We start from the raw sequence: 20,907 nt of genomic DNA on the forward strand, positions 1-20,907 counted from the left end.
GACTATAAATCAAGTGCATTTTAAACACACCAACATTTCATTACAGTGCCTGTAACTAATTCTCCAAAGGTGTTCCTAGTGTCTGTATATTCACTTAAGGACAATTTTGAGTTCTCCCCATTGAACAGTATTTTAATTACTTGTTTGAGTACATGTGCTAATATTACACCATCTCTCACTCTGACAGTTAATTCTTGGGAATTATAAATGGTTGAACTATCTCGAAGTGAACCGCAGAGTGAATAACTTCGGCAGTGGACTCACTGCACTGGGACTGAAGCCAAAGAGCACCATTGCTATTTTCTGTGAGACCAGGGCTGAATGGATGATTGCGGCACAGACCTGCTTTAAGTACAACTTTCCTCGTAAGTGCCTGGTGGTTTTGGAGGGAGAGAGTGGGCTGTGCTTACACATGAAACTGTCCTCGGATCCTCTTATCTTCCAAGCAAGTGTTAAGCTAGAACCTGTTGACCTTGAGAATCTTAACTGATGAATTTGTGCCCAGTTTGTGGCACTTTCAGTATTTTCCAGTTTCTTTAGGTTTAAAGAGTTAGAATCCTGAGAATTTGTAAGACACATTTGTGACTGCCAGGAAGTTTGAGGCAAGGTGGAAGGGTAAGAGCAGAGACTATGAAATCAAATTAGATTATAAAATATATTCATGTCTGTGAGTCTACCATTAAAAGTTGGCTGAAATAATATATCTAAGAAATGTTTATCATTTAATGTTTGTGTTTATTTTTTATTATGTAGTTGTGACTTTATATGCCACCCTTGGCAGAGAAGCTGTAGTTCATGGGTTAAATGAATCTGAGGCTACCTATCTGATTACTAGTGTTGAACTTCTGGAGAGTAAACTTAAGGTAAATATGACATTTTCTTTTAATTTATGGTAGCATTTGACAGCATAGGAAAATATTAAGTAATGAAGTTGATTGTGGGCCCATATTTAATAGCTGGATTTTCTTTCTGTTGAACAGACTGCATTGATAGATATCAACTGTGTTAAACATATCATTTATGTGGACAATAAGGCTATCAATAAAGCAGAATACCCTGAAGGATTTGAGATTCACAGCATGCAATCAGTAGAAGAGTTGGGATCCAAGCCAGAAAACTGTAAGTAAAGCAAACAAATTTATTAATCGATTCAAGGCTTATTATTCCAGTAGATTAAAGAAATAATGCAAGTGAAAACTGGTAAGTCCTCTGATTTAAAAAAAAGGTTTGTATAACTCAATAAAAAAATAACTTTAAAAATGTTTGAAAACTATCAAGACCATATAATATTAAGATTTTCTCTCTCTCCTCAAAAAGGTAACCACTGTTTGAAAATTTACTAAAGTACTGGGAAGTATTCAATGGTTCAGGGCTTCCCTGGTGGCTCAGATGGTAAAGAATCCGTCTGCAATGCAGGAGACCTGGGTTCCATCCTTGGGTTCAGAAGGTCCCTGGAGAAGGGAGTGGCTACCCATTCTAGTATTCTGGCCTGGAGAATTCCATGGACAGAGGAGCCTGGCAAACTGCAGTCCATGGGGTTGAAGAGAGTTGGACACAACTAAGCATGCTTGCATTCAATGATTCAGATTTATGGCAGCTGCTGCCTAACTTTCTTTCCTTTTTTTTTTTTTTGTTTGTTTGTTTGTTAAAAACCTACTGTAACCTTCTAATCTGAACCTCATGTAAGGGACAGATCTCAGGCCTTCCATTCAGTAAAATTTTCCTTTATTTTTTTAGTGTTAATGCTACTGATTTTAATCATATCTCTGAGGATACAAACCATAAATAAAACCACACTTGGATTTATTTTACCACCGATATAGTAGTATTCCATTTGAAATAAGTTAAGTGTGTCATATCAAAATGTCAGTTGGTCAATAGGTCAGAGAGGGTTGAACAGTTGAAATACTTCATTTAAATTATTTTCTTTCACATGTTTAATGAGAAGATCACAATACTCTGCTAGATGACGAAGCCAAATCTTTTATAACAGGCAGTCAGCATGCCTGCCCTTTGCTCTGAGGAAAAGTATTTTCTTTATTGCACTGGACAGTGAGCATGCCTGTTCCTTGCTCCAGAGGGAGACACTCTTTGTATCTTCCAAGGCTGTTCACTGTGGAATCATCCTTCAAAAGATAGTCCAGAATAAAGTCTCACAAGATGTGCAGAAACTCAACAGACCCATGGAGAGTTGTGTCTCAACACCGGGTTGACACTGCAAGACTGGGATAAAGTTGACTGAGAACTCCTGATTGGTTGGGATTTGTTGGCATAAAACTATGGGAGGTAGGGGTCCTCATAATTTTGTGTGAGCCATAACATGATATGCCACATATCCCACCTAGTCTACTCATCTCTACCTTCTTTTATTGTATTTTACAAATGCATGCATCCATAAATTATTAGAGGGAAAAAAAGTCCTCATAGCAGATAGTTTGAGAAGCACGACTCTAGCAGACAGGTTAACAAGCTTCAACTTTTAAATGAAGTTGGATTGGAACACAGTCACATCCATTTGTTTTAACAACTGCCTATGGTTTCCTTCACTCTCCAGTAACAAACCTGGGTAGCTTTGGCAGAGAGACCATACAACCCTCCAAGTTTAAAATATTTACTCTGTGGTCCTTCGCAATGAAAGTTGGCCGATCCCTGCTCAAGACAGCTGACTGTAATCTGTTGGGAAGACCTCTCTATTTCTTTCCCCCAATCATTCAACAAGCAGAGACAGCACTGGGGCTCAGGACACAAGATGATTAAACGTTCCTACCTACAGGCAGACGGCAAGAAGAAACAAAGTTTAAAAACTGTTTAGATATTACCTTTGGTGGGAAATGAAGGGCATCTAAGCCCCTCTAAATTGTCTCTTTTTCTTGGTTTCTTAAAATTCCTGTCTGATTTTGATTAAAAAGAATTGAAGTATGATCTGACCCTGATAGGGAAAGAAGCATTAATTCTGGAAGACCCAAAAGAATCCCCAGTCCAGACACATGCCAAATATTCTAACTACAGGCATGAGTGAGTGTGTGTGTGTGTAGCAGAGAGAGAAACAATTTCCTGTTACAGTTTTTATGTCACTGTACTTTCAATAGTTTCAAGAAATGATTTCCTATAGAGATTTCAAGAAGCAACCATCAAAACACAGACATCATTTTGGTTTGATGTCCTTTGGATTGTATTTGCTACTTGGAATCTAATTAAAAATATGTTAAATGTATAATGGTTATCTTATTGTTATCTTATGCAACATCCATGGTTCAATTATTTTTTAAAATAAAATTATTTTTCTAAAAAGTTGAAAAAAATCAAGTCCAGTTGGTTTTCCAGTGTGTATGAGTGTCATCTATGGAGCCTGTGATCCATTCCAGACATACAAAACCAGAATTTACTTAAGTTTCACAGGTGATTCTTATGCCCACCACTGGTTAAGAACCAAAGTTTAGTCCAACCATTTCATTTTAGACATGAGAAAACTGAGTCTTGAGGACCTCATACATAGTACTCTATCGTCCTAATTCTTCAGATCTTAGATATCTTTCCACAACAAAACCCTGTAAACAGCACTGTGGAGAGGGATTAGGCTGAACATTCAGAAAATGGGCCAAATTAAGTTTGAAGTTCTCATTGCAGGTAACCAGAATTGGATAACCATTTTCTTGTTGATGATCAATAGGGAGTATTTGTTTTAAATAGTTTATCATTACATCAGAATCTAAAAATCTTATCTTTGTTTAACAATTTAACTTTTAAACTAAAGGAAATGTGCTTTTTCATTCATTTAGTGAGCAGTTCTCCAAATAGACCAACTCCTTCAGACTTGGCTATTGTCATGTATACCAGTGGATCTACTGGCCGCCCTAAGGGAGTGATGATGCATCATAGCAATTTGATAGCTGGAATGACTGGCCAGTGTGAGAGAATTCCTGGGCTGGGGTAAGAGAAAATTATTAAGTGTTCTTAGAACTCATGTTTGACATTCTCTAAACTCAGGCTATAGTAAAACAATAATTGATGTTTCTAATTTACAGTGTCTTTTTCAGAATGGCTAAAATCTTTCTCTTACTTTGTTTTAGACCAAAGGATACGTATATTGGCTACCTGCCTTTGGCTCATGTGCTTGAGTTGACAGCAGAGATCTCTTGCTTTACCTATGGCTGTAGGATTGGATATTCTTCTCCACTTACACTCTCTGACCAGGTGACAAGCTTTTCAGTCTATTGACATGATCATATTAAGTTAGTGTTCAGCTGAGAACAGTTTACTAAAACATGAAATATTTTAATTCAGCTAAAACTTTTTCCTTGGCTTCAAAAATAGCTCCCATGAGCAGTATGTTGCTACAGAAAATAACCTTGAGCATTTGTTAGCATTGCTTTATCTATATATTTTAAAATTATTTTGAGACTGATAATTACTTTCATTGTCTTCAGTATTTTATCAACCAAAATGTTACCAAAATATTATTTCTATATGATGCTAGTTGATGTTCATAGAGATGACTTTGAGATGTGGCTTTGCATTTTGGCTGATCAAAGAAAGTTAAAATTTTTTTCAGTTTTGTTTTAGTGTTTGATCTACCTTAGTTTAGGTTTTTCACCTTTTTTTGTTTTTGTTTGAAAGTGATGGTCTGTGCTATGTGTGATATGTTATTAGTAAAAATGCTCAGTTTACAAAAATACCCCATTTTCTTTTATCCTGGATCAGAGTTTCTCCTGTAAGAAAGACTGAAATGTGCTAGAAGAAATCATCTACAGGACAAAACACTAATGTCCTCATACCTCAGACTTGTAGGTTATGATAGTTGGAACAGATAACTCATAGAGCAGTAGAGAGCAATTTCCATGTGTAAATGTTTGTCTTTGCTCTTCCTAATACTTAAATTATAACCTTTTTTCTGCTAAGGTTTCTTTCCTTGATCCTATTTACTTTTTGTTTACTCTAGTCCAGCAAAATTAAAAAGGGAAGCAAAGGAGACTGTACTGTACTGAAGCCTACACTCATGGCTGCTGTCCCGGTGAGTATAGCATGTCAGTGTCATCCATGGCCTGCACTTGGACTTTAAAAAAAGTAACCCTCTTAAATATTTGTCAACATTTTAAAACAATTTTATTTTGTGGAAATTACAGTAAAATGTGTCCCTTAAAATCTTAGATAAGCATCGGGAAAAGATGAAATGGCAAACTTCTAAAGTGGATGCCTGTAAGGGTTTGCTGATTCTTGAAAATTAAGTGATGAAACTGACCTAGCTCAAATTACCTAGTCTAAGAATTGGTCATAATATTTTAAAGATAGATGACACTCCAAAGATCATTTAGTTTAGTCACTTCATTTAAAAATGAGGCAACCGAGGCCATCCTTGAGAACTGGGGCAGTGTATCCAAGGTTACAGAGCTGGTTCATGGCAGAGCTGAATCTAGAATCCAAGCCTGCTGACCCTTATGGTGGCTAAAGATTAAGGAAACTGTCACATGAGAGAACTCCCAGAGAAAAAAAGTTGAATTCTCAGTTCAGTTCAGTTACTCAGTCGTGTCTGAGACTTTGTGACCCCATGGACGGCAGCACGCCAGGCTTCCCTGTCCCATCACCAACTCCCAGAGCTTGCTCAAACTCCTGTCCATAGAGTAGGTGATGCCATCCAACCATCTTGTCCTCTGTCATCCCCTTCTCTTCCTGCCTTCAGTCTTTCTCAGCATCAGGGTCTTTTCCAATGAGTCAGCTCATCACATCAGATTGAATTCTAGATATTCAAAATCTTTCTGTGAAATACTGCCTTTAATAAAAATAAGATGTTACATTTTATAGCCTTGTAATAACAAATTATTAAATATTTAACAATGTTTCTAACTTGTATAGTCAAATATATTCTAGCACTTCAGGCTTTAGAAACTCCAGTGGGTGTATCACTACGGCTTGTATTATGATCAGACTTTACATCTTATCCTATTATCTTTCTAAGAATTATTTTTGCATATGGAAAGCCTGTGATTAGATAATATGTCCAGTCCAAGTTTTTCTAAGAATTACAGATGGAAGATAATTTTTTTCCCTTCAAATTACCAAAATAACCAATTAGATCAGAGTAGCATTTGCTTTTTTATTTAGAGGTGCTGTAGAATTCAGCAAGTTTACAAACTGAAAGGAGAGTCTTCTGATTAAAAGCATAATAAAATGCTGATAATAGGCTTCACAGTACTCAACTATGTTCCAGACACTGTGCTAAGTGGTTTAGATGGATCATCTCACTTAATCCTCCCTAAGACTCTGCTGTTGCTGCTGCTGCTAAGTCACTTCAGTCGTGTCTGACTCTGCTAGGTGGGTCCTTTTATAAAGAAAAAAAAAATACTTGCCAAAGGTCACAGAGCCCATAGGTGGTAATTAAAAATTGAACTGTGATGGCAGAGACTTCTTAACCACTGTGGCTGTCTATTTAGGATTGTCTTTGGGAAACAGTATATTGGGTTTATTACCCAAGATTGGGTTCTTAGGAAACAGTATCAGAGGACATAATTAGGGAGGGGGAAGGACTGAGGAGTCTAGGAAATAATGTCTGAGTTTAGGCCTGAAAGATAAACAAGAGTTAGCTGATATGCTGTGTATCTTTTAATTACCTGTTTTTTATTCTTTATTTTGTGTCTTGGGAGGCTAACTCCAGGAGGATTTGCATGTGTTCTGATTGTTGCTGGGGCTTAGCCACTTGTTGGTGCTCATGAGAGATCAGAGGATGGAGAAAGAGGTCTGCCTGTTTACTGACTTTGACTCTTCCCTGCTAAGCTGCCATTTTTGGTAGTTGTTGCCAGTGTTCATTGGACAGTCTCTTTCCTATTGGCTCTAACCAGGTCTTTCCCATGGCAATGGTCCTCCACCAGATTCCAGTAATACTTCTATCCTCTCACTTCTTCAGACCTAGAGATAGTAAACTATCTCCTATGTTACTAGTTTACTGCTGTTTCACCATACCTTATTGGTTCCCTTACCTCCTTCCACTCCTCTTTAAATAAGCCTTTTAAAAACCTTTTTATTGAGAATTGTTTCTGATAGACTCTATTTTCTCAGTTTCTTTCCTGAGTCAGAATAAAAGATACATTTAGTATTGTAATATTCACATACATGATGAGAATTCACAGTAAATCACTGCTTATAAGTAATGACTATGGAATGTTATGTAATATTATTAGGTTGAGTTAAAGGACTGAATGTGCTAACAATAAACCCTGCCAGTGTGTTGCAACTCTGTTGATTCTTTACTCATTAAGGCCTTTCTGTATCTGTGATTGGTATCTAGTGATGGAAAGAGTGGTGAAAGTAGTTCTCACACATCTGTCTCACTCCTGTATGCTCTTTTCCACCCAACATATTTTTTTTTTTTAATGACTTATACGTGATTTTGCTGTTGGCCATCTGGTGATGGCCATGTGTAGAGTCTTCTCTTGTGTTATTGGAAGAGGGTGTTTGCTGTGACCAGTGCGTTCTCTTGGCAAACTCTATTAGCTTTTGCCCTGCTTCATTCCATATTCCAAGGCCAAATTTGCCTGTTACCCCAGATGTTTCTTGACTTCCTACTTTTGCATTCCAGTCCCCTATAATGAAAAGGACATCTTTTTGGGGTGTTAGTTCTAAAAGGTCTTGTAGGTCTTCATAGAACCATTCAACTTGAGCTTCTTCAGCATTGGGGCATAGGCTTCAGATTGGGGCATAGGCTTGGATTACTGTGATATTGAATGGTTTTTGCCTTGGAAACGAACAAAGATCATTCTGTCATTTTTGAAATTGCATCCAAGTACTGCATTTCGGACTCTTTTGTTGACCATGATGGCTACTCCATTTCTTCTAAGGGATTCCTGCCCACAGTCCAGTTCAGATCAGTCGCTTAGTCGTGTCCGACTCTTTGCGAACCCATGAATTGCAGCACGCCAGGCCTCCCTGTCCATCATCAACTCCTGGAGTTCACTCAGACTCATGTCCATTGACTCAGTGATGCCATCCAACCATCTCATCCTTTGTTGTCCCCTTCTAAAGAGGCAGGTCAGGTGGTCTGGTATTCCCATCTCTCTCAGAATTTTCCACAGTTTCTTGTGATCCACACAGTCAAAGGCTTTGGCATAGTCAATAAAGCAGAAATAGATGTTTTTCTGGAACTCTCTTGCTTTTTATAATGATCATCTGAGTTAAATTCATCCATTTCAGTCCATTTTAGTTTGCTGATTCCTAGAATGTCGATGTTCACTCTTGCCATCTCTTGTTTGACCACTTCCAATTTGCCTTGTCTCATGGACCTGACATTCCAGGTTCCTATGCAATATTGCTCTTTTCAGCATCAGACCTTGCTTCTATCACCAGTCCCATCCACAACTGGGTATTGTTTTTGCTTTGACTCCATCCCTTCATTCTTTCTGGAGTTATTTCTCCACTGATCTCCAGTAGCATATTGGGCACCTGCCGACCTGGGGAGTTTGTCTTTCAGTATCCTATCATTTTGCCTTTTCATACTGTTCATGGGGTTCTCAAGGCAAAAATACTGAAGTGGTTTGCCATTTCTTTCTCCAGTGGACCACATTCTATCAGACCTCTCCACCATGACCCATCTGTCTTGGGTGGCCCCACAGGGCATGGCTTAGTTTCATTGAGTTAGACAAGGCTGTGGTCCCTGTGATCAGATTGACTAGTTTTCTGTGATTATGGTTTCAGTGTGTCTGCCCTCTGATGCCCTCTCGCAGCATCTACCATCTTACTTGGTTTTCTCTTACCTTGGACGTGGGGTATCTCTTCACGGCTGCTCCAGCAAAGTGCAGCTGCTACTCCTTACCTTGAACTAGGGGTATCTCCTCATGGCCGCCCCTCCTGACCTTGAACGTCGAGTAGCTCCTCTTAGCCCTCCTGTGCCCGCTCAGCCGCTGCTCCTTGGACGTGGGGTAGCTCCTCCTGGCCACCACCCCTGACCTCCGACATGGGGTAGCTCCGCTGGGCATGGGGTAGTTCCTCTCCACTGCCACCCTGACCTCAGGCATGAGGTAGCTCCTCTTGGCCACTGCCCTGACCTTGGGCGTGGGGTAGCTCCTCTCAGCTGCCGCTCAAATTATGAACTCCTTATTGCCAAATTCAGACTTAAATTGAAGAAAGTAGGGAAAACGACTAGACCATTCAGATATGACCTAAATCAAATCCCTTATGATTATACAGTGGAAGTGAGAAATAGATTTAAGGGACGAGATCTGATAGATAGAGTGCCTGATGAACTATGGAATGAGGTTCATGACACTGTACAGGAGACAGGGATCAAGACCATCCCCATGGAAAAGAAATGCAAAAAAGCAAAATGGCTGTCTGGGGAGGCCTTACAAATAGCTGTGAAAAGAAGAGAAGCAAAAAGCCAAGGAGAAAAGGAAAGATATAAGCATCTGAATGCAGAGTTCCAAAAGAATAGCAAGGAGAGATAAGAAAGCCTTTCTCAGTGATCAATGCAAAGAGATAGAGGAAAATAGACTAGGAAAGACTAGAGATCTCTTCAAGAATATTCAAGGGAACATCTCCTGCAAAGATGGGCTCGATAAAGGACAGAAATGGTATGGACCTAACAGAAACAGAAGATATTAAGAAGAGATGGCAAGAATACACAGAAGAACTGTACAAAAAAGATCTTCATGACCCAGATAATCACAATAGTGTGATCACTCACCTAGAGCCAGACATCCTGAAATGTGAAGTCAAGTGGGCCTTAGAAAGCATCACTATGAACAAAGCTAGTGGAGGTGATGGAATTCCAGTTGAGCTATTTCAAATCCTGAAAGATGATGCTGTGAAAGTGCTGCACTCAATATGCCAGCAAATTTGGAAAACTCAGCAGTGGCCACAGGACTGGAAAAGGTCAGTTCTTATTCCAATCCCAAAGAAAGGCAATGCTAAAGAATGCTCAGACTATGGCTCAATTGCATTCATTTCACATGCTAGTAAAGTAATGCTCAAAATTTTCCAAGCCAGGCTACAACAATACATGAACTGTGAACTCCCTGATGTTCAAGCTGGTTTTAGAAAAGGCAGAGGAACAGAGATCAAATTGCCGACATCTGCTGGATCATGGAAAAAGCAAGAGGGTTCCAGAAAAACATCTATTTCTGCTTTATTGACTATGCCAAAGCCTTTGACTGTGTGGATCACAAGAAACTGTGGAAAATTCTGAGAGAGATGGGAATACCAGACCACCTGAGCTGCCTCTTGAGAAACCTATATGCAGGTCAGGAAGCAACAGTTAGAACTGGACATGGAAAAACAGACTGGTTCCAAATAGGAAAAGGAGTACGTCAGGGCTGTATATTGTCACCCTGCTTATTTAACTTATATGCAGAGTACTTCATGAGAAACGCTGGACTGGAAGAAACACAAGCTGGAATCAAGATTGCCGGGAGAAATATCAGTCACCTCAGATATGCAGATGACACCACCCTTATGGCAGAAAGTGAAGAGGAGCTAAAAAGCCTCTTGATGAAAGTGAAAGAGGAGAATGAAAAAGTTGGCTTAAAGCTCAACATTCAGAAAACGAAGATCATGGCATCCAGTGCCATCACTTGATGGGAAATAGACAGGGAAACAGTGGAAACTGTCAGACTTTATTTTTTGGGGCTCCAAAATCACTGCAGATGGTGATTGCAGCCATGAAATTAAAAGACACTTACTCCTTGGAAGGAAAGTTATGACCAACCTAGATAGCATATTAAAAAGCAGAGGCATTACTTTTCCAACAAAGGTCCGTCTAGTCAAGGCTGTGGTTTTTCCAGTGGTCATGTATGGATGTGAGAGTTGGACTGTGAAGAAAGCTGAGCACTGAAGAATTGATGTTTTTGAACTGTGGTGTTGGAGAAGACTCTTGAGAGTCCCTTGGTCCAACCAGTCCATTCTAAAGGAGATCAGTCCTGGGTGTTCATTGGAAGGACTGACGCTATTGCTGAAACTACAATACTTTGGCCACCTCATGCGAAGAGTTAACTCATTGGAAAAGACCCTGATGCTGGGAGGGATTGGGGGCAGGAAGAGAAGGGGACAACCGAGGATGAGATGGCTGGATGGCATCACCTCACATAGTTACTATTTGTGTGTTTATGAAGAGAACATTTAAGCTTTTATTTTACCAACTTTCAAGTATACAGTCTTATTGATCATAGTCACCATGGTGTACATTAGATCTCTAGACTTATTCATCTGGAAGTTTATACCCTTTGACCAACCTTTTCCCATTTCCCTCACCCCCTAGACAGAGGCAACCACCAATTTATTCTCTGTTGCTATGAGTTCAGCTTTCTTACGTTTCACATATAAACGAGATCACACGGTAGTTGGCTTTTTCTGTTTGACTCATTTCACTGAATATAGTGTAAGGGCTGATTCTGCTCTCATTTGAGAATGACTCTGTTCTAATATTGAAAGAGTCATCCATAGAGTTATTCATTGTAGCACAGCTGAATTTATATTACTTGCTATTTTGAATATTTAAATTATGTATAAATATGTATGCTTTATGTAATAATTCTTGTTGATTTGGTCTAAGGAATGCCAAAACAACATCACCTAGTGATACAATGATAGTTGGGGCTTTTACTGGTTGGTTGGTTGGTTTGTTTTCTGTTTTCTACTTATTAGCTTGGGAGTTAGTATATCCCAAACCTTGAACTACTTCTAATTCTCCACAGAGCTGTGAGCAAGAATCCTTTTTTTTCTTGTTGTTGTTGTTAACTTAGCTTCTATTAAGATGGAATAGGAATGCCTCATGTATAGGGAAATAATTTTAAGAAACTGTAAAACTCTCTGCCAGGCTATAAGAGTTACAAGGTGGTAGTAACAACATTAGGATTGTTGGATGTTTTAGTGCTATTTGAGAACACGTCAATATATTTTAAAGAAAAGAAATATTTTAAAGTTATTTTTATGTGACATGTGGACGGATTATTTATACTTTCAGTTCAAGTCAGTTCAGTCGCTCAGTCATGTCTGACTGTGACTCCATGGACTGCAGCACACCAGGCCTCCCTGTCCATCACCAACTCCTGGAGCTTGCTCAAACTCATGTCCGTTGAGTTGGTGATGCCATCCAACCATCTCATCCTCTGTCGTCCCCATCTCCTCCTGCTTTCAGTCTTTCCCAGCATCAGGGTTTTTTCCAGTGAGTCAGTTCTTCACATCATGTGGCCAAAGTATTGGAGCTTCAGTTTCAGCATCAGTCCCTCCAATGAATATTCAGGACTGATTTCCTTTAGGATGGACTGGTTTGATCTCCTTGCAGTCCAGGGGACTCTCAAGAGTCTTTTCCAACACCACAGTTCAAAAACATCAATTGAGTCAATAGATTTATTAATTGGCCACACCACATGGCTTCCAGGATCTTAGTTTCCCAACCAGGGATTGAACTCAGGGCCATGGCAGTGAAAGCACTGAGTCCTAACCCTTGGACCTCCAGGGAATTCTTGTAAGAAATTTTAGATAAAGTTAGTGTATAGAAGTGAAGAAACCCCTATACTTGCTCTTAGTGTTTTTGAAATGGTAAACAAGTTAGTGAAATTAATTGTTTAATAAAGTAAGTATTTCCATTATGCTAAAGACTTTAGATTTTGTAAATAGAGTATTTTCAACTAAAGGCTATCTCAGTGTTCGTGTAGTTCTTTTCATATTATTTAATATGTTGCTTACCTTTCAGGAAATCATGGATAGAATTTATAAGAATGTTATGAGCAAAGTCCAAGAGATGAATTATATTCAGAAAACTCTGTTCAAGATAGGGTATGATTACAAATTGGAACAGATTAAAAAGGGGTATGATGCACCACTTTGCAATCTGTAAGTATATTTCACAGACTCTGTAGTTTGAGCCTTTAAATCTTTTTGTGTTTTAATATCTGGAAGATGAATAAGTAAATGACAAGTTAATTTAGTTTGAGCATTGCCACCATGATCATAACATTGAATTTCTCTCTTCTAAGCTTTGTTGCTTATATAGCAAGCAGAGGACCTTGAACTCTAATCTTGGCAGTTTAACAAATTTTAATAATTGGTGTACATATTTAAGATTTAATTATAAAATTTGGTCTCATGAAGAAAAACTAGAGTAGACTTTTTCTCAAGATAGTTGAGAAAAAAGTGATCTAACTAAAAAAGTGATTTTCAATATTTATTTTGTATGAAGGTTTCTGATTTATTGTATTCATAAACTAGCATATTAAGCATATGAATATAATGGTTACTGTAAATGTAGTACTGGTGAGTCAAGATGGGGAAGCATTTTTCATTGGAAGGGAAATAAGATAGATGACAAAATGTTCCAAAGATAACTTCACATTTTTTTCCTTTGACATCATCCTTTTCTTTCATTTGCTATGCTAAGTTACTTCAGTCGTGTCCAACTCTGTGCGACCCCATAGATGTCAGCCCACCAGGCTCCCCCATCCCTGGGATTCTCCAGGCAAGAACACTGGAGTGGGTTGCCATTTCCTTCTCCAATGCATGAAAGTAAAAAGTGAAAGTGAAGTCGCTCAGTCATATCCGTCTCTTAGTGACCCCATGGACTGCAGCCTACCAGGCTCCTCCGTCCATAGGATTTTCCAGGCAAGAGTCCTGGAGTGGGGTGCCATTGCCTTCTTTGTTTCTTTCATTTACTATGTGTCAAAGCAGTTTCCCAACACTGTACAGTTTTCTTTTTGCATTTTTCAGAGTTTTTCTAGCATTTTTTAAGGTGTTACTAGTTGTTGCTTTGATCACCTCTCATTATCACAATGGTCCCAAAATTTAGATGTTCAACCAAAGTTGAGACATCTTTTCCAGAGGCTTTGAATTATGCTGCTTGTTGCATCACCAAGAATAATCTGTGCATACATTAAAATATAGATAGCCAGTGGGGATTTGCTGTGTGACATGGAGAGCTCAACCCAGTGCTCTGTGACAACCAAGAGGGGTAGGATGGGATGGGAGATGGGAGTGAGGCTCAAAAAGGGAGGAAACATATATATACCTGTGGCTGATTCCTGTTGATGTATGGCAGAAACCAGCACAATATTGTAAAGCAATTATCTTCCAATAAAAGATTTTTAAAAATCATTTTTCGCCCCTTTTTATCAAGGATACTGTTTAAAAAAGTGAAGGCTCTGCTGGGAGGGAATGTCCGTATGATGCTGTCTGGTGGAGCACCCCTGTCTCCGCAGACACAGCGATTCATGAATGTCTGCTTCTGCTGCCCAGTTGGTCAGGGTTATGGATTAACAGAAACGTGTGGTGCTGGGACAGTTACTGAAGGTAAGTATTTTTTTTTAAAATTAAAATTTATTGAAGTATAGTTGCTTTACAATGTTGTGTTTGAATGTAAGCATTTTTAACATGGCAAATAATTATATAATTATAATTGCTGTTGGGAACCGTGGTGACTTTATACCTCTTAAGTAATATTGGATTTAGTGCAAGTCTACATATTTTAGTTTTAGAAACTTTTGGTTGAGTCATGTGTACCCTTTATTTGTAAGCCTCATAAATATTTATGACACATTGTCATTCCCCAAAGTTCTGTTACCCTGGTCTCTAAATCTGTCTCTAAAGTGATCACTTCCCTCAGAGCACTGCGCTCTTGGATTAGGTATCGGTATTTTTTTCCTCCCAGCTTTCTTTTTTTATTAATTGTTATTGGAGTAGAGTTGCTTTATGATGTTGTGTTAGTTTCTGCTTTTCCACTTTTGTGCTCCTTCTTGAACCTGTGTTCCTATCCTGACTTCTTGTTTGCTTTCTTTTCTATGTTTTCAATAGCCTACAGTAGGGTTTCTCAACTTCAGCACTGTTGAGATTTTGAACCAGATAATTCTTTATTGTTGGGACTGCTCCTGCATGTTGTAGGATGTTTAGCTGCTACATAGCCGCCAGATGATGTGACAATGAATTATATCTTTAGTTGTTGCCAAGTATCCCTGGGTTGTGAAACAATGGAGTAGAGCAATTCTTTTTTGTTATCTCGCTTTCACTTTAAACTCCTGTCCAAAGTCTATGCCATTGTCCAAAACCATCTGTCCATTGCAAGATTGTGTATGACGGTGTTATTCAGTTCAGTTCAGTTGCTCAGTCGTGTCCGATTCTTTGCGACCCCATGGACTGCAGCACACCAGGCTTCCCTGTCCATCACCAACTCCCGGAGCTTGCCCAAACTCATGTCTGTCGAGTCAGTGATAAAACCATTCAGGGCATTAGCTTGGAAGTCATTGGATTGTTTATTTTTAATATCTTTAAATTTCACTCGATCTCCCCATTTTTTTCATTGGATTGCTCCCTCCCCTGGCTGCCACCTTTGGCATCTCACCTTTTGTTACTTCACCATGTCCTGAAGTAACAGTCAACTGCTGTGTCTGCCTCTATTATGTCACTTCTGATTCATCCTGTATTCTTCTGTTAGGCATGTCCACCTCAAACACTGCTTCATATCTGGTGAACCTAGATTTCAAGCATCTCTAACCTGGCACCATTGTACCTATTCATCATTATTTCCCGCCTGTGTATACACCTGGGTTCTTTTCTGCAGACAAGCCAATCTTCTTACTCTGTCTTGTGTTTTCTGTTCCCTTCTCTTGGAATGCCCCTTTTGCTGTCTGGTCCCAGCCTTCTTCTCACATGCAACTCTTCAATTAAATCTTTCCCAGCCATTTCATTGTATGTTGATCTTTCTAGCCTCCAAGGTGCTAGTATGCTCACCTTCAGAACCATGCAGTTTACTATTTAAATGTGCTCCAAATTTTTTAATGTCCTTTTCTCTCCAGGTAGTTTGTTTGTAAGCTTGGTGAAGGCAGGGTCTCCTTACCTTTAATGTGTTTTTCTCACAATGTTTAATGTAATGCTAAGGTACATAATAAGTTGTCCATAAATACTTGATTAATGCACGCAATAATCACATACTACAAAAGGACAATATCAGTGAAATGTCATGCACTAATTAATATCCTTGTTACTCTTTCCCTTACAGTTACTGACTATACCACTGGCAGAGTTGGGGCCCCTCTTATTTGCTGTGAAATTAAGCTAAAAGACTGGCAGGAAGGTAAGCATTTTATGACAAACTCTAGTGTTTCTAGATATGCTGAAAATCACCATGAGCCTCTAGACTTCCATTTTTCTTAAAGTGTTAGGTTGTCATTGGTAGCAAGTGAGTCTTTGCTCTTGCTTGTTTTTTGTGCTTTCTTTTTCTTCAGTAACATCATTAGGTTCCCAATAGAAAAAGAAAGTCTCTAGAATCTAGGCATGAAGATTCTGAACTTGGGAATACTTGATGGATGGTAAAGAGGAAAATGTTCTTAATGGGGCATTCCCTGGGTTCAGAGAAGGATATATTATCCTATCCTTTGAATCTAGAGATTGCTAGTGAGTAGATTTGGGCTGAGAAATGAAACCCCAGATTTTCAGGGGAGATAGTGACTAATCACACACACACTCCCCCAACTTCTTAGCTCTTGACCCCAGCAAACATTTTTATAGTTGAGAATCCACTGTCTAGCTTTGTCTAGTTTAATTTTTATAAGTAACTATAGAAGGTGAACCACTTAGAGGAGACCTGTGCTTTACAGACATTAGTGATAATCCTTTTCTATAAATCAGCTGAAGGCAAAAATAAGGCAGTCTTCCTGTGATGAAATTGTGAAAAAACATTAAGCATATTCATTAACTGCAAAATAATTAACAACCTAGCCATGCCAGATGAAGAGTAATTAAAAAGTTTAAGATTTCCTTCTATTTTTAATTTACTGTATTTGGTATATAATATGCAAATTGAAGACATACAACATGTTATTTTGGTACCTTTATATATTGTAATATGATTGTTGCTGTACTGACATTCAGCATCTCTATTACATTACATAATTGCCTTTTCTTTTTAGTGGATGGGATAGTTAAGTTTTAGTCTCTAAGCAAGTTTGATGGATATAGTACAATATTATTGTCTGTTTAAAAAAAAATCAAAGCTTAACATTTAAAAAGGGAGTATTCACCTTAGGATGGAGCCGTAGACTGAAATTTTAAAGGACCAGTTATTTTGTTGTACATATCCCTTAGGTTGTTCACACCCAAGAAAATGAATGTGCTTTGTCTGATGTAAATTTGAAGTTTCTAAAAGTGTTCCTTCTATGTGACTTTTTAATTATGTGCATTATTGTTGGTGCTCTATGAACAAACAACCATTTCTTTTTAAATACCATGTTGAAAAGCCAGTTTCATTCCCAGGTGTTTTACATCTTGGAAATAAGACTTCATTCTCCCATGGTAGTGCCTTTCCAGCTTTAAAATGAAAATTTGAAAAAATATAGGGGCTGTGTGTCTATGTATATTGGGCATCAGCATCAAAATTGCTGTATTCAGTGGGTTATTTATTAAGCAGTGGAATCAGAGAAACAAGGTATATTATAAAACTTGGAAAGAATAATTTTGCCTTTAATTTTTATTTTCTGATTTTTCTGGTACTGGGCTTTAATGTTAGTTTTGTGGGGAGTGGGTCCATGTTTGGAGTTTTCCTTGCTATGAAAGAATCTTTGCTTTATATAATATGAATGATGTTCATGCTTTACATACAGTGAGTTTTATCATATTAAAATATTGAATTGTTTTAAATTAATAAGAGTAGCTAACAGTCGGAACTGCTTTTAATTCTTTTATGACCTAAAATCTAACCAGCATCTCAGTTGATCAATTAGAATTTTTGTGTATTTTCCTCACAGTAAGCTTTGTTCAGTAATAAACAAGTAATGAGTGTGATAAAATGTTTCATTACTCATTATCAGTGATTTTGGTGTTTTCACTTTTAAAGCCATGACTGGCCAGAGGCAAAGTGAAGAAAATAACGTTTCCCTCTCACTTCATAGCTTCTCTGGTGGCTCAGGTGATAAAGAGGCTGCCTGCACTGCAGGAGACCCAGGTTCGATCCCTGGGTCAAGAAGATCCCCTGGAGAAGGGAATGGCTACCCACTCCAGTATTCTTGCCTGGAGAACTCCATGAACAGAGGAGTCTGGCGGGCTACAGTCCCTGGGGTTGCAAAGAGTTGGGCATGACTGAGCGACTAACACTTTCTTACTTCATGGTGTTGCCTTTGAGAGCACTTACTCTCAAACTGCTCTCTTTGATTAAAACAATATATTTGAAACACATTTGATATCAACATATTAATAATTTATTTATAACAGCTTCAAATATTATCCTACTCGGGGGTGATTTTATTTTAGTATATGTTTGTGAACCCTAATGCTATCTGTGAGGCTTCAATGATGTTCTGAGTGTGAAATTTTATGGTCCTGGGAAGGTTTCAAATGGATTGATACTTCTGCAGTCACAGTCACCCTCTATCCTCACACAAATCTCAGTAAATATTAACTACTGTGCTCCTGTAGAGTGAAGTAAAATTTGACCAGCAAAAAATATTAGCAAAGGCTCTTTAAGAATTAATGCAAGTAAATTTTGTTTTGGAACAGTAACTAAATAGCTTTTATAACCTCCAGGCGGTTATACAATTCATGACAAGCCAAACCCCAGAGGTGAAATCGTAATTGGTGGAAAGAATATCTCCATGGGATATTTTAAAAATGAGGAGAAAACAGCTGAGGATTATTCTGTGGATGAAAATGGCCAAAGGTGGTTTTGCACTGGTGATATTGGAGAATTCCATCCTGATGGGTGTTTACAGATTATCGGTCAGTGTGTTCCCTTTTTGTGCTTTTCTGTAGTTTTTGCAGCTTCAACAACTATGAAAGGTAATATTGGTCAAGTCATTAATAACATTGATGATGGTTCCATTGGTTTAAACTTCAGACACATTATTTAATTAATGTCTGTGCTTCCCCATCTGTGAAATAGGGACAGCAACACTGACCTGGCAGGGGTTTCGTTAGGATGAAATGAGTTTGTATAAAATGCTTAGAGCAGGGCAGTGCCTTCACCTTAGTAAGTGGTAGTAGAAGCAACATTAGAGTGGGCAGACATAAATTTGAAGTTTCTGAAAGTGTTCCTCCTATGTGACTTTTTAATTATGTGCATTATTGTAGGTGCTCTATGAGCAAACCACCATTTCTTTTTAAATACCATGTTGAAAAGCAGGAAAATAGCAGTTGGTGATGAGAAAACAAAAATTACTCAGAAGAGGGATTTTTGGTTGTTTCTTTGTGGGTGTTTTTCCTTTTTTTGGTCAACTACATTTGGTTACATATAACCATGTACTGCAACATACCCTATTCTAGGGCTTCCTCGCCATTTACCTCCCCACCCAAGAGGCATTGTGGATACATTATTTTCCCTAGTGCCCACTTATATGACTCTAACTAGCCTAGACTCTTAGAACAAAATTTTTGGCCAACACATCTCAGTTCTCAATGTTAATCTATTCTGAGATTGTCAGTTGGCTTGGCACTGCCTTTATTGAGCCTACTAGAATAGACTTTGAAGTTCAAAACTACTCCAAAATAGCCCTTACACTACTCACTTTAATCAGGCAAAAGTTAAAAATTTGACTAGCTAATACCAATCACAGTGTTGGGTCTCATTCAGGCCCTTTTCAAGCCATAAAATTTCCTCAGTCATATCTCCAGTGGTCCATTTAAATCTGTCTCTGGACCCATATGTGACCTGAAGAGAATTAGAGATTTCCTGAGAAAAGCTGGTTTTTCACCTAGAAGTTTGATCTGCCAGGGAAATTTCCTGGAAGCATGGCTTGATTTAGAACCAGTAACAACCTCATTGCCTTTTCCCCCTTGATCCTTAATTGTGCTGGAATCAAAGGTTGGCTCTGTTGGCATGTAGAGTGGGTTCCAAGCCTATGGGTAGGGATATGAGACAACTTGATGATTAGCCACGCTGTGCCATCATGTGCCAGCATGTTATTAGAGCACGGTCATTTTAACAATAAAAAATTGAAAAACTTTTGGTGTGGAATGTAACATTTTAGCCAGTACTTCTTTAAATAGGCATTTTCTTTTTAACTGATGTGTGTGAGCGGGCATTCTATGTAACAAGATTTTAGAAGTATCTTTATAACTAAAGGTTAAGGCAATGGGATGGAAAGGAAATCAAAATTGTACATACCTGTACTGTGCGTAAGCTAACATGCTTCATGCTTACAGACCGTAAGAAAGATCTGGTGAAGTTACAAGCAGGAGAATATGTGTCTCTCGGGAAAGTAGAAGCTGCACTGAAGAACTGTCCACTCATTGATAACATCTGTGCTTTTGCCAAAAGGTAATTTTAAAGTCGCATTTGTTTTATAAACTTACAGTTACAGGATAATTGGGAAAATATTGATACAATCATAAGGGAAACATTAAACTTTCAGAGTTGGGGAATGTTATACATTTTATGAAAGTTCTTGAATTCAACAGCTTAAAGGTCATTTGAGATAATCCAGACGTTTTAACCATTTATGGACCACCTACAATGTCTTGCTATGCCTCAACAGTTATTTGGTTTAACATCCATAACAACTGAAACTTAGCATAAGTAATTTTCCTAGGAAGGTGACACAGCTAGTATAAGTTTTCTAAATAAAAAGCCTGAGAGACTGAACCATTTTCTTTCTTTATATGTTAAGATGGTTTATTTTTCTGGACTTTATTACTCCCTTTAAAAAATTTAATTGTAAGAAACAAAACCTAAATTTACCATCTTAACCATTCTTAATATAGTTCACTAGGGTTAAGTATACTTACATTGTTGTACAACCGATCTCCAGAACTTTTCATCGTGCAAAAATGAAACTCAATGTCCATTAAACAACTCCACGTTTCCTCCTTCCCCCCATCTTCCCCACCCCTGTCCACCAACATTCTCCTTTCTGTTTCTGTGAATTTAACTACTCTAGATGCCTTAAATAAATAGAATCATACAGTGCTTGTCTTTTTGTGACTGGCTAGAATATTATTCAGCCTTAATAA

At 38.3% G+C, this 20,907-nt stretch overlaps 1 protein-coding gene across 21 annotated transcripts in view; it reads left to right on the forward strand.

Annotated features, from left to right (window-relative positions):
• Window positions 1-20,907, forward strand: part of ACSL4 (acyl-CoA synthetase long chain family member 4) — an 84,716-nt gene that overhangs the window by 52,847 nt on the left and 10,962 nt on the right. For all 21 annotated transcript variants that reach the window (XM_060408092.1, XM_060408093.1, XM_060408091.1 and 18 more), the window contains 11 exons: window positions 188-365; window positions 754-863; window positions 981-1,119; window positions 3,780-3,930; window positions 4,071-4,194; window positions 4,940-5,011; window positions 12,677-12,816; window positions 14,093-14,265; window positions 15,968-16,042; window positions 18,487-18,678; window positions 20,101-20,215. In XM_060408092.1, coding sequence (XP_060264075.1) covers window positions 188-365; window positions 754-863; window positions 981-1,119; window positions 3,780-3,930; window positions 4,071-4,194; window positions 4,940-5,011; window positions 12,677-12,816; window positions 14,093-14,265; window positions 15,968-16,042; window positions 18,487-18,678; window positions 20,101-20,215 — 1,469 coding nt within the window. The remainder of the gene's footprint in view (window positions 1-187; window positions 366-753; window positions 864-980; window positions 1,120-3,779; window positions 3,931-4,070; window positions 4,195-4,939; window positions 5,012-12,676; window positions 12,817-14,092; window positions 14,266-15,967; window positions 16,043-18,486; window positions 18,679-20,100; window positions 20,216-20,907) is intronic.

The sequence above is a fragment of the Ovis aries genome, chromosome X, assembly GCF_016772045.2.
Source record: "Ovis aries strain OAR_USU_Benz2616 breed Rambouillet chromosome X, ARS-UI_Ramb_v3.0, whole genome shotgun sequence".
Classification (NCBI taxonomy): Eukaryota; Metazoa; Chordata; class Mammalia; order Artiodactyla; family Bovidae; genus Ovis; species Ovis aries.